Genomic DNA, 14,650 nt, shown 5'->3' on the forward strand with positions numbered 1-14,650 from the left:
GTGAGGGCGCAAAGGTGGGCATGTGCTGCCCTCCAAGGGTTAGATGCTCATGAAAAGGAGAGGGGTGAAGTTTTAGAATGAGCTTGGCAGGATCTGCAGGAGGCTTGTTCAGGAAAAACTTTGAGTCTGAATTTAAGCATTTAAGCAATTTAATCAACGTTTTGAGCAAACACCAAGGGGCATATTTAAGAAAAGTGGCGCTGCACCCCTTAACGCCCCCCTAACGCCACCATGTGTGCACCGTATTTTAAATATGGCGCACCATGGCAGTAGTTAGGGGACTAGCATCAACATTTTTACGCTAGACCCACGTTTTGCAGGATTAGCGTAAAAAATGTTGACGCTAATCCTGCAAAGCACCCAGAGGCCCATCGTAACCAATGGAAGTCTCCTTTTAACACCTGCTCTGAGCAGGCGTTAAAAGTGCTGAAAAAATGGCGCAAGGAAATCTCTTAGCTTTCCTTGCACCATTTTTTTGGCCCTCCTTATGGGGCAACTCCCCCTTTGCATACATTATGACTGGTGCAGGCATAATGTAGCGCAAAGGATTACAAAGTGGCGCAATGCATGGCCTTCTAACACCACACTGGCATCAAAAAAATGACACTAATGTGGCGTTAGAATGGCGCTAGGGGCTCTTAAATTTGCACTCAAATATTTGACCCTCACCTGTTTCCTCTGTAGACCCACCTGGACTTGTTGTAGAGTTTTACAAGTTTATAATGTATTATAAAGGCAGATACATGGTGGGCTTTACCTGTCGGGTCTTTCTTTCACCAGGTATGCTTTCAGTAACAAATTTGGACAGCCGAGCATCGTCCCAAAGCCAAATCCCAACATACCCATCGGACAGAGAAATGGGCTTAGCAACCTGGATGTTTCCAAAATCAACACCCTCTACCAGTGCGGTAAGGAGAGCATGCCTGCAGATATATTGTAAAATTCCAGTGTCCCAGCATCTTTTCCTATTAGCTGGTAATATTATCTTTGTAATTATTACAGCTCTCAGTTTCCACCGCTATCATCCATCAGGGGACATTTCTTTTTTTTTTTGTTGATTTGCAGAGCACACACTGTTACATTTTTAGGTGCCAAGGTCCCTAAATAAATAATCAAAAATACCATGTACATGTAAGTGCTGCAAAAATAGAACCACAGTGGAATGTTTTAAGACAGTAAATGCAAAATCTGTGGGCCAACTAGTGGGAATCTGCGGTTTCCTGTCCACTGAATTTTAGTAGGTTCATTGTGGAGAAGATATAGGCCACATGACCCTAAGATGCAGGAGGGAAGATTTCTAGTGATGTTACCCCACAGACCAAGTGGTGCTGTATCCTTGATGCACTTGAAAGCAAGGGATGCGTTGTTGAAGATAAAGACATTTTGGACAGGTAGCCAATGAAGCCAAGCCTGCTGAAATGTCTCAATATATCCTGAGTTTTCAAACAAGTCATGCCACCATGTCTTGCCTATGTTGCATCTTAGTAAAATGATTTTTGGAAGCCCACTCATAAAGGAACTGGTATAATCTAGATTTGAATTACCCAGCAAACCAGAAATGGTTTTGTGGTATTTGTTTTGGATACAGGGCAATGTCATTTTCAGTTGTCTTATGTTAAATACACCTGAACACATTATGGAGCTGATGTGAGCCTCCAAGTTCAGATCTGCATCCCAGATGACCCCCACCTTTTTTAGCTTTCTTAGTGAAGGTTTATGGGCGCTCACATAACGCTGAGGGATGAGCGAGATTAGTTGTGATTTTGTGACTTGAGACCATGTAGAGCATCTCAGTTTTTGCTCCATTTAACTTGAGCCCACTTTTATTCCTCAGCATGGCCAAATTATTTATATCTTGTGTAAGGGCAAATAAACTTTACTTCATTCCTCACACTTGCAGATAGATCTGTAAGTCATCAGCAGGTAAACAATATTTCAGGTCTCTGGTCCTAACAGTAGAAAATAGTGGCTTGTAAGCCAAGAGAGGGAGCAAGAAAGAAAGATAAAAGGGCAAACCCTGGGGGACCCCACATTCTACCTTCCCCACTGATGACTTGAAGGACGCAAGCCTGATACTTTGTGTTTGTCCTGTCAGACAATTATACAAACCATTCTAGAACTGTGTCCGACACAGAGGCTGACATTCTGAACTGAAAAGCAGTGGATCATAGTCTAATGTGTGGAATGTAGCTGATAGATCTAACAGTATCAGCCAAGATAAAGCTGTTCCACCATCTTCAGCTAAGGTAGGAAACTAGAACTGTCTTATTGCCCTGCTGAGACCTAAAACCTGCTCTGTGTTCTTCCTGCTGATATGATGAAATCTCAGCATTTATCTCCTGATAAGATCTTAGCATTTGTTCCTGGGCTGAACTCTGTCCTTTGTCTTCTACTGATGCAATCCCAGCATTTATCATCTGATCATATCTCAGCACTTGTCCCCGATGGGATCCCACCATTTATTCCCAGAGTGGATCCCAGCATGCATCACATGACTTGATGCCAGCATTTATCTCCTTATGGGATCCCAGCATCTAATCTCTAATAGGATCCCAATATATAGCCCTTGATTGGCCCTTAGAATTTATCCTCTGATTGGATTCCAACCTTTATCCCCTGATTGGATTCCAATCTTTTCCCCCTGATTAGATCCCAGCATGTTTGCCATAATTGGTTTATAACATGTATCCCCTGATTGGATTCCAGCTAGTTAGCCCTGGTGAGATGTCAGTATTTAGTCCATGATGGTATCCCAGTATTTATTCCCTTATGAGATCCCAGCATTAAACTCCCATCACAGATTTAGTGGATCCTGGACTTTGCTTCTAATTGGATCCCAGCGTTCATATGCAAACATATGTTTCTGGCTATGGTTTCAGCATTAGTCTACTGACAGTATCATTACTGATCTCCTGATAAGATTCCAGAATATATTTCCTAATAGGATCCCAGCACTGATGCCTTAATTTGATTGAACTGACCCTGATGGAATCCCAGCATTCGTGTATTTGTAGCATCCTAGCTTCAACCACTGATGAGATCCCATCACTTACCTTTCATTTGATGCTAACATTCATCTATTGATTGAATTTTTGCATTCGTCCCCTGGTTGGAAAATCAACATTCTTCCTCTCATGAGATCCTGGAATTCATATCATGTAGCGATCCCAGTATCCTTTCACTGTTGGCATCCCAGCATGTATCCACTGGTGGGATCCCATTATTTAATTCCTGATGAAATTCCATAATTTATCCTCTGAGTGGATCCCAGCATTCATCACTTGATGAGATACAAGCACAATTTACTTCTTTATGGCTACATATTCCTTTTATATTAAAGTGTCTGATGGTTTCAATGTTAGAGTTCTGCTACGCCCCGTTTGTTCCCTTTATGGTGTTTGACCCTTGCGTTCCTAGAGTTGAAGATGTCTCTGTAGGCAGTGAAAGCTGCTGTCTCAGGCCTTTTGTGCACTCTAAAGTCTAAGGTGGTCATAATAGACTTTATTCCCAGGCAGCTTTTCGAGGAGACATACACACACACAATTACTTAAATATAAAGTTGTTGCTTGTTTTCAGAGTACCCCGAAATCTCGTTTTTTCTGGACAGGATCGTGAACAAACATGAGGCCTATGAGGTCTGTGTATGAATATCAGGGCCCGTCTGCCTGAATGAGGGGGTCTTTATGTCAGAAGGGGCTCTGAGGATAGGTGGAGAGAGACTCAGATTTTGGTTTGAAAACTATTGCGGTTGGTCACAGGAATCAAACAGCTCTCTCTGCAGTTGGGCATTTAAAATGAATCCACAAGTAGGGAATTTGGGCCAACTCAGCCGTTCATCCTTCAAGTTTTTTCACAGTGAATGCCATCTGACTAGGCATAGCTACTGTTCTTTGTGGTGCTTAGGAGAAGTAAAATGAGCAAAATGAAAAGCTGTCCGTTTTATTAACATAATTATTTACGACAGGCAGAAGGTCGCACAACATCGTGTTTGCTTCCCCGTCATCGCTCCTCTCTCTTCAGCGCCTCGTGCGGGCGCCTGTCGTGCACTGCTAGTAAAGTGCAGTGTTCGTCTGAGCGCTCTTGAAGCGAAGCCATTGGTGTTCATATGTATTTGCTTTTACAACCAGAAGATTTTTTCCAAAGACCCTTCCAATTGCCATTAGTTACACTGTACTCGACTCTTTATTCTCACATTTATGGAAAGTGGAAAAAAGTTCAGAAAGGATCTAGAAAGTTCCAAGGAGGGTTTGCAATGGATGTATGAAAGTGCAGGTACCCTATCCTAGAGTACCCTCCAATTCAAAGTATTGCCCCTCTGCTCAGAAGTGCAGGTACTCCCTCTGAAGGTAAAGAGGAGCAGGTACTCCGTACTGAGGACAGTCCTGTTTAAAAGCCCTGGTTGCAACAGCTACCGGAAGCAATCAGAGAGCCTCGCGCTCCCCAAGGCCTTTTGCTTGCACGCGGACAGACCCGCTCTTCAAAGGCTCCACATACCGGGCGGAATCCACACCGACCTTATTCTTCAGCCTGGCATTAAGCTCTCAAAAAAGAATGCATAGTGCACGCTGATAGTTAATTATGAAACACAACACCACCACCTAATTCAAGACAATTTCATATTTAATATGAGGCACCTTACATTATTGCTAGTAAGTATATTTCAAGTGGCAAGTAAAGTGCAACAACCCACTGTTCCCTAAATTCTTCAGCCCACACAACACCGTTCCCTTTTTCTTTCCATCTCTTTTTAGGAAATGTACCTTTTTGGGGAGCACTTTGCCCAGTCCCCATCTAGTCTAACGTCAGCACCTCGCTAGTGGTGTGAAGCGCTATATTAATTGCAATGTAATATATCTGGCAATTACAATTCCTCGCAGAATGACCTTGCAGCGCCGATGTGCATGTCCTGAAGCCGCGGCATAGCCCTCCTCCTCTGTTTTTACGCCCACACTGCGAGCTCCACCCTCTGTGCGCGCATCACCAGCCACCGCCCACCCACCTCCTTCAACATAACCGGCGCTGACACCCCTCCTCTCACACACACTGTGCCCGCCATCTTTCTTTCCCTCGCCTTTTCAAGATTTCTGTCCCTCAAACCCACGCTTTCCCCCTCTTCTTGGGGTGTCTTCTGCGTACACAGGCGAACCCTCTTATGTGTCTGTGGCCTGCTCTCCCCTTCTTTCTCTCTTTCTCACACATTCTTCTGCTCCTCTGTCTGGAGTTCATTCACCACTTTGTGCACAAACTGCCTTTCCCTCTCTATCTTCCTTTCTATCTATTCTGTGCAGCTTTCACCCCTATCTATTCACCATGCCACATAATTCCAGTACACAAATACACTGCACACCACTCAACAACACCCGACCCAATTCCACAACTAACAATTCCGATTCAACTCCCATAACTCCACTCCACACCACATACCTCCACTCCACTCCACTCCAAAAAACACATGGGTAAAAGACATTGGGGGTGATTCAGACCTTGGCGGACGGCGGAGGCCGTCCGCCAAGGTTCCGCCGCCGAATGACCGCACCGCGGTCAAAAGACCGCGGCGGCCATTCAGACATTTCCGCTGGGCCGGCGGGCGCTCTCCAAAAGAGCGCCCGCCGGCCCAGCAGAAATGCCCCTGCAATGAGGACGCCGGCTCAGAATTGAGCCGGCGTAGTTGCAGGGGTGCGACGGGTGCAGTTGCACCCGTCGCGTATTTCAGTGTCTGCAAAGCAGACACTGAAATACTTTGCAGGGCCCCCAGGGGCCCTGCGGCACCCCCTACCGCCATCCTGTTCATGGCGGGTTTCCCACCATGAACAGGATGGCGGTAGGGGGTGTCTGAATCCCCATGGCGGCAGAGCGCGCTCCGCCGCCATGGAGGATTCAATGGGGCAGCGGTAAACCGGCGGGAGACCGCCGGTTTACCCTTTCTGACCGCGGCTGAACCGCCACGGTCAGAATGCCCTCGGGAGCACCGCCAGCCTGTTGGCGGTGCTCCCGTGGTCGGTGACCCTGGCGGTCACCGGCCGCCAGGGTCAGAATGACCCCCATTGTCATTTACAACGCCAATTGCTCAAACGTTCACAAATGGGAGACCTATTGCATTGTAATAGATTGTTAGCTATGTCTCCGAAAATCTATCCTAGCTCTGCTGCCATTTTATCAGCTCCAGCTCAGATTCTGTTGAAGCTCAATGTGCCCTGTGCAGTTTTGTGTGTACTTCCATATCACTGCTGAGACTTGCACTGGCACAGAGATCATTCTTTAGCTTAGGGGGCTACTTCTTGGTGGGGGTATAAGATGCCCGCTTAAGTACTAGTGAACCTGACTGAGAAACTCCAGGTAGGAGTCACTGAAGGGAGGAAGCTCTACCTTTCATGGTCATTGTGCAGCTTAAAGAAATTAATTTTAAAAGAATTTTCATTTTCATATTTTGTTTCAGATTTGTGCAGGACTCTTCTACCTGACCCGACCGGCACTGTGAAGTCGTCCAATAACCCCTCCTCGTACCCAAACAACATCAATTGTGTCTACTTGATCCGAGTGCCTTCTGATAAGGTACGGCCTTCAGAGACAGGCTGATGAAGCCAGAAGCGCATTCCTCCTGCCAGAGCCCTGAGCTGCTAGGGGGAGGGACTTGGAGTAGTGCACTGGGTTAGGACCTGCCTGATTGGTGGCAAAGGTAGCTGCTGAGGTAGGTCACTGTGGGTAGAGTGGTCCATCAGCATGGAGGAGAAAGATCTGTCCTTGGAATGTTCTCTTCAATGACGTCAGTACCATCACTGCAGAGCTTCGGAAATGGACCAATCAGAAGGTGTTATTGAAATGTGCAGTAGTGTTGCCACCGCATAGAAGGCTGAATATAGCTTAACGAGTGGGTCTCCAAAGGGCAACTGAGTTAGACTGTAAGTTCACATGGTTCTTCATAGAAAGTCCACATGGGGGCAGCATGTGAGAGAAAATGCCTGTGGAGTTCCCTAAAGCAGTGGTTCCCAACCTGTGGTCAGGGAACCCCTGGGGGTATGCAAAGCCTCCTTAGGGGGTCCGCGACTGTTTAGAAAATAAAATAATATTAACAGATTAGGTCCCCAGCTTGCAGTACAGACTCAGTAGGGGGTCCCCGGATTCCAATAATGATTCCGTGGTGGTCCCCGGGTTCCAGTAATGATAAAGGGGGGGGTCCACAGATGTCAAAATGTTGGGAAACACTGCCCTAAGCAACACCCATGGAATGCCCCTTTTCACGCAGTGTTATGCATGAAAGAGGGCCATATTTGCAAGGCCATGAAAAGCCATGCAAGGTGGCTTTGTGTAGCCGTGTAAATATGGGCTGGCACACTGCGCCACCGAAGCGTAAAAAAAAAATACCTACTAAGTGAGGCCCCACGTTTCTTGAAGTTTACACCAGCATAGCTCTTAGTTACTCTGTTAAATATGTGGTCTTGATGGATAGCTGCAGCACAGCACAGGCAATCAAGAAATCCATGGCTATATATAAAAGAAAGTCATGCAGTGCAGCAGGGAAAGGACAGGAATGCGCCATATTTAAATGAATACTGTGTATTCCCACCCTTGTCCCTGCGCTGGTGCCTAGCCCCAACGCAGGCACCATTGCACCATGGTGCAAGGGTATCTGCATTTTAAGGAGGATTGTTTTTGTGCAGGAACAAGCATCTTCTTGCATACAACCAATCCCCTGCGCAACTGTCCTCTTTCTGTGTGCTTCAGAATGCAGCAATCATAGAAGGATGAAAAAAGGAGGAGAAATGAAGATATTTCTCCTTGATACGCCTCACCTGCAAAGGCGTAGCATTTTAGAGCATTCCCATGTCTACCACTTCTGAAAGAGTGATACAAGTCCCCTTGTAACTAAGTCCACAAAAGTGCAACTTATCCACACGTGGTACCTGAGCTTCAGCAGAGGTTTGGTTCCAAGTGGAGGCACCAAAAAAGAAGACAGGAGTTGCCTAGTTGCCAATATTTCCAGGTCCACGCGTGATGTGCTGTTCCAGTCGAGGTTTTTTCCTTTGAAGTCTGGGACTTGTAGTCCTGTTTTACAATGGAATAAATACAACTACAAGTCCCAGAATTCAAAGGAAAGACCTGGACAGGAGCAGCACATCACGCATGGACCTGGGAAATTTGGAAGGACTGGAGTTGCAGGTACAACATCAGGATGTCACTTCGAAAACACAATTGAAGTGGGATAGGGGCAAAGGAACTGGAAACAGAAGCAGTCACTGAATTAAAGCGTGGCAGTAAAGGGCTGCAAGTATTGTCAGAGAGTCAATGCACAATCACCAGCTGAGTCTAGTCTGTGAATAACATAAAAAAACTGAAAAGCAGTCCTTTTTAAACAAATGGGGGGTAGAAAGTTTTAGACAGTCTGGAGGTCTAATTTACTGCTCTTTCTTCTCAGATTTTTCTGCAGTTCGATGCCTTCGATCTCCAGTCCTCACCAAACTGCGCCTCCGACTACCTCACAATTTATGATGGGAACGATAAGGAGGCCCCAGTCTTACTCAAGAAAGCGTGTGGGACTGGCCAGCTCCTGCCCTTTACCTCTTCTGGAAATGAGATGCTGCTGGAGTTTGTGACAGATGGTTCTATCACCGCCAGTGGGTTCAAGGCCTCCTACAGCAATGGTACGGTCCTTGGTGTCAGGCCATTCTCAGACAGGGAGGAGGAACGCAGAGGCCTCCTCCAGCAACTGTGCGGTCCTTAGTGTCAGGCTGTTCTCAGACATGGAGGAGGAATGAAGAGGCCTCTTACAGCAATGGGATGGGTCTTGGTGTTGGGGCACTCTCAGTCAGCAATGGTACCATCCTTGGGCACTCTGAGGCGGGAGAGGGAGGACTCAAAGGCCTCCTAATACAGTGGTATGGTCCTTGGTGTCAGGCCATTCTCAGACAGAGAGGAGGAATGCAGAAGCCTTCTACAGCAATGGTACGGTCCTTGGTGTCAGTCCGTTCTCAGACATGGAGGAGGACTCAACGGCCTCCTACTGCAATGGTACAGTCCTTGGTGTCAGGCCATACTCAGACAGGGAGGAGGAATGCAGAGGCATCCTACAGCAATGGTACAGTCCTTGGTGTCAGGCCATTTTCAGACAGGTAGAAAGACTCAAAGGCCTCCTACTGCAATGGTCCTTGTTGTCAGGGCATTCTTCAGGGGAGGGAGGTCTCAGAGGTGTCCTGCAGCAATTGTATAGTACTTGGTATCAGACCTCTTGTTGGTGCCCAGTGAGCTGTGCTCCCAGGATATGTGGGTGTGTTGGCATCACGTTCACTGCAGAAAGTGCTTATTTCTTAGAGTGAATAGAGGTCTCACCATGGAACATAAGGCGATGCTGTGGGCCCAGTAGGCTGACATAATCCACTTGAGTCTGGAAAAGGGGGCAGAGGGTGGCACCTGGATTAGCACTATTTTGTTTCTGATATCTCTGCCTGTGAAATCTTGCTCACTGAGGATCAGGGGTTGGCAAAGATCACACTATGTGCAAAATGTATGGGAAAACATGTGATTACTGATGTGGGAGAGTATCAATAGTGAGGTGCTCTAGTGCCAGAACCACTCCCTGGCATGAGCTCTGTTATTTACCATCCTGACAGGAAATGTGTACTTTCTTATCAGGACCCAATGACATGACAGCAGCTGTTTCCCAGATGTGGGCTAATGACTTCAATTCTTGCCTTGTACCACTATTTCTGGTGTGAGATGTGAGCTGAGGCAGAAACAGTGTGCCAATGGGCTTCTAGCTGAACCTTACTCTTGCCTCTAGTTTGGCACACAGTTGTTTTTGAAGGGCTGAAGCTGAGCTGTTGTCCTGTGTTTTGTGCATGTGGACATTGTACGCTGGTGGCCGGTACTCTATGCTGCAGGGTACTTTAGATGTGCTTTCCTTTTGTTTGACAGTAAAATGTGGCGGCACGTTCACCAGCTCTTCTGGCACGGTCTCCTCTCCCTACTTCCCCAACATTTACCATCACAGCATGGACTGCAGCACCTACATCATGGCTCCGGCTGGATACAAGGTAAGTGCCCTAGCTGGCCAATGTCACTCTAGTGCTGAAAATACTGGTAGACCCTAGAATTATGAAGAACCTTCTAGAATGTCTCCAAGAGAGGGCGGCATGGCATCATGTTTTTCCAGAACATGGAATCATGGGCATGTTTAAAAAAAAAATTGACGTAGCCTGCCATTAGATTCAGGTGCTCAAATATCACTTTTGGGAGATGAAGGTGTCTATGCGCTGAACTGTATAAATAAAAGTACAGAAAAACCCTGCTGGCAGGACATTGATGGTAAATAAAGGCCAGCACATACTTCTCTTTCCTATGTCACACTGCCTCCTGCTGGCAAGACAGTGATGGTAAATAGGAGCAAACTCATAATTCTCCATCATTTTGTCACACTGCCTCCTGCTGGTAGGAGAGTGATGGTAAATAGGAGCTAACTCATAATTCTCCATCCTTTTGTCACACTGCCTCCTGCTGGCAGGACAGTGATGGTAGATAGGAGATAACTCATAATTCTCCATCCTTTTGACACACTGTCTCCTGTTGACAGGACAGTGATGGTAAATAAGGCTCAATGTATATTTCTCCTTCTCTATGTCACACTGCCCACTGCTAGATGGACAATAATGGTGAATAAGCGCCAGTGCATACTTCTCCTTCCTTATATCACCCTGACGCTGCTGGCAGGACAATGAAGGTAAATAAAATCCAATGTATATTTTCCTTCATTATGTCACACTTCCCCCTGCTGGCAGGACAATGTTGGTAAACAAGAACTAAAGCACACTTCTCCTTCTTTATGTCCCACTGCCATCTAATGGCAGGGCAATGATGGTAAATAAGAATTAGCACATAGTTCTCCTTCCCTGTGTCACACTGCCTCCTGCTGGCAGTACAATGATGGCAAATAAGGACTAACACATAGTTCTCCTTCTTTATATCACACTGCCCCCTACTGGCATTGCAGAGGTGGTCAGTAAGAGCTATCACATAGACGTCTTTCTTATGGCATGCTGCCTCCTGCTGGTATGATGGGGGTACCATTTAAGGACTAACGCATACTTCTTATTTATGCACTGCAGGTCTCCTTGACATTCACATCTTTTGACGTTGAACCTGATCCAAACTGCGCCTTTGACTCCTTGTCTATTTTCGATGGTGCCAAGACCACCTCCCCGCTTTTTGGCAAGTACTGTGGATCCAGCCTAGTCCCACCTGTGACATCCACCGGAAGCTCCCTGCTGCTCCAGTTCCACAGTGATGCGTCATTGAACATGAATGGATTCCAGGCCACCTACACCTTTGGTAAGTTTAGCTAAATGACCCACTGTCTCTTCACCACAGGGATCAGCACAGCAGGGAGGTGTTTGTTGAGAACAAGTGTCAGAAGGCCTGTGCAGCGCCATGGCATGTGCTCTAGTTTACTGTGCATGGAGTTATCGTGTACCCTCTGGTTGTTGAGCGTGCTCAGAAGAGGTACCAAATGCACTATCAAGACTAAAGCGTGTACAAAGAGAACACATTATTCCTGTAGTCCACCCCTGCCTTTCTTGGCTTAGGGGTCAGTTGAGGATATTTATAAAAACTGTACATGGAATGGAGATAAGGGTGTAACCTTCGTGCATGGAAGGCTGAACCACTCAAATTTTTCAACAATACTCAAAGAAAGTTCCAACACCTGATACCTTACTTTATGAAAGTCCTACCTTGGCTATGATGTGATGCAACTTAGTGTAAGATGGTCCAATTCCAATCAAAGCGCAAGACTCAATAAATAGGAGAGCAGGGACAGAGAAACTACAATGTACCAGTGTAAAACAACCTCATGTACTCAGCGTTCAAGGTGAACATGTGGAAGATTGGCCAGGTCTGCAGTTCAGTCAATGAGCTGGATGGCCAGTTCAGTCGAAGAGCCAAGTCTTGAGGTCTTTCTTGAAGAGAGGCAGTGAAGGAGATTGCCTGAGATGAAAGGGCAAAGGGCACTAGTGCCAATGAATTAATAACCTCATCGCCCACCATCTATTTTTGGTGGTAGGGACATGTGTCAAAGGGCTCTAGTGCCAATTAATATATAGGTTCATCTCCCACCATCTAACTTTGGTACTAGTGACGTGTCAAAGGGAACTAGTTCTAATTAATAAATAGTCTCCTCTCTCATCATCCAACTTTGGTAGTAGTGACATGTGTCAACAGGTGCTAGTACCAATTAATAAATTGCCTCATCTACCACATCTAACTTTGGTAGTAGTCACATATTTCAACGGGCGCTAGTAAGGATTAATAAATATCTTCATCTCCCACCATCTAACTTTGGTAGTAGTGACATGTCATTATCCTTTCAGTGAAAGACTAAGGGGCTCATTCAGTAAGGGCAGTCTTGACGCTGTTTGACATTTCAGGGCCTGTTATTTCTCCTGTAGATGCCAAGTAAAGGCGGGCTTTAATGCCAATTAATAAATAGCCTCATCTCCCACCATCTAACTGTGGCAGTAGTAATATGGAAGACAAAGGTGGGGGGATCAGTGTTTTACAGAGGGGGAGTGGTATTGTAAATCAGTGGGGTACTCCTCTGTGAAACTCGTAGTTCTCCCTCCTGCTTGAAGGTGCACAACTACTGATTGACTAGGGCGTGCTCCACTGACAGTAAAGTATCTTCCACAAGTCTCTGCCATTGATGCATCATTAAACCCACTCTATGTAAGGTGTGCCAAAGCAGATTTACCCTCCTTGTGTGTGCCATGGGAGACATGGCCAAACTGGGCAGGGACAAACAATAGTGATATCCATGGGCTGGGAGAAAACACCCAGCATGTCAGGTATAGTGTTTTTTTTATTTTTTTTATTGCAAGTAAATCCGTGCTTTGGAGAATTGTTTGTGAAAAGCAAAGAAAAATTCTGCTGCAACAGTTACATCTAATTAGGATGGGTTGTCTGCAATGGCATGGGTGGAGATGGTACCTCTGCAGCCTCAGAAGCCACCATGCACTGACTGCTGGTGTCTAAATGACCCCCAAAGTGCTGCTGACTAACTCTATGATGGGATGGGATCGATTATTCACAAAATCAACTAAATTCATTTATATTTCAGAATGATCAAATAATATGCAAATACTCATCACAGTAAATTTGCATTGTTCATACCATTTGGGGATAATAAAATCCTGACTAAATTTTGCCATTCAGTGGGTGGATATTCTTCTCACACTTCAACAACTTATATGTGTTTCCCATATTTATTTGCAGTGAGAGCTTAACACAAGGGAAGCTGACAAGCCACAGCTTCACAGAAGGTCATGACTCCAGAAGTACATCTGATCCACATGAAAAATGAGTGGATGATTTAAGTGCTGAATTTTTTTCTGAATCTCAGTCTTTGGTCATCCAGCTTCTCTCTCTTGTTGAACTTGTAACATTTCTTCTGTTGCGTGTTGTTGTCAGAGGATGTAATGGCCACATATCCTAAGAGTCAGGTCGCAAACAGTAGTAGCAAATTGTGAATCGAATCTTTGCAACCTGTCTGACATCAGCCCCTAGTTCGCCAGCGATAAATCTGATGGGGAAATACACTGAGTGTACAGTGTTGTGCTGATGTGAAGTGAAATAAAGACATAAAATAAAGTCTTGACTCTTTTGCAGCTCATTTAATATAGAACCAGTTTCAAGTGAATAGGGGGGGCCCTGCCCATCTCAATGATTGGAGTTTTCCATTAGTAAGAGAGATGTGTCTGTGTGTGTGTGTTGTGTGATAGGGTGTGTGTGTGTGTGTGTATGTGGTGTGTGATAGAGTGTGTGTGTTTGTGTGTTTATGTGTCCATGCGTGCCGACTGTGTCAGCTGGAAGTGGTACGAGGGATGAATGGATGCCATCAGTCAGGGCCAAGCCACCAATTATGGAGCACAGGTGGAGTTTCTTTGATATACTTTACCTGATACAGAAGTAATGTCAGGTAGGGAATGCCGGAAGATTTGTCCAGATCAGGTGGATGGGCGTTCTCTAACATTGCTCCTAAAGTGTGGAACGGACGCCCACTTCACACAAGAGCCTCTTCCTCTCTTCTTGAATTCGGCCAGAAGCTGAAGACCTGGCTGTTCAATTAAACAACCTACCACAGGCAGATCTAGGCACAAACACCTGTTCAGTGCCAGGATATCCTCGCGGGTGATTAAAGTGCTTATATACTTTACAAATACACATGCTATATCTGCCTGAGGATACAGTATCAGTGGTTGGCCATGTGGGGGTGCTGGATTGACTACTGCTCCGTTCTGGTATTATGAACATACTCTAGTAAATTTGAGTATCTTTATATTTCTAAATGGTGAAAACCTCAACAGATTTTAGTTCTCGGGGACTCAACGAGGCCACCCCTCCTATGAAGTCACAGTAAGGTTAGCATGTTGGGGCTGCTCCTGGCTTAAAAACTGGTGGATCAGAGTTGGTCATACGTCACTGAAAGTTGCATTGAGTGGCATGTCATGCATGTAAAAGGCCAAAAAGCTAGTGAAGAGCCAGTCACATGCCAGGCTGGTGACTCTAAAGCTTGGCATCATTCAGCCCTATCAGGTGGGGGGAGTCATCAGTCATGCGTCAGTCTAGTCCCCCCTAAGGGTAGGGACTCTAATGGCTGACAGGATTT

General features: G+C 45.9%; 1 protein-coding gene across 1 annotated transcript in view; it reads left to right on the forward strand.

Annotated features, from left to right (window-relative positions):
- LOC138283736 (embryonic protein UVS.2-like) overlaps nt 1-13,632 on the forward strand; it is a 33,866-nt gene extending 20,234 nt beyond the window's left edge. The window contains exons 8-13 of the mRNA XM_069221779.1: nt 781-908; nt 6,437-6,552; nt 8,414-8,639; nt 9,910-10,028; nt 11,097-11,319; nt 13,258-13,632. Of these exons, the coding sequence (XP_069077880.1) occupies nt 781-908; nt 6,437-6,552; nt 8,414-8,639; nt 9,910-10,028; nt 11,097-11,319; nt 13,258-13,268 (823 nt within the window). The 3' untranslated portion in view covers nt 13,269-13,632. The remainder of the gene's footprint in view (nt 1-780; nt 909-6,436; nt 6,553-8,413; nt 8,640-9,909; nt 10,029-11,096; nt 11,320-13,257) is intronic.
- The last annotated feature ends 1,018 nt before the right edge of the window (nt 13,633-14,650 follow it).

This window comes from Pleurodeles waltl, chromosome 3_1 (assembly GCF_031143425.1).
Source record: "Pleurodeles waltl isolate 20211129_DDA chromosome 3_1, aPleWal1.hap1.20221129, whole genome shotgun sequence".
In the NCBI taxonomy this organism is placed as follows: Eukaryota; Metazoa; Chordata; class Amphibia; order Caudata; family Salamandridae; genus Pleurodeles; species Pleurodeles waltl.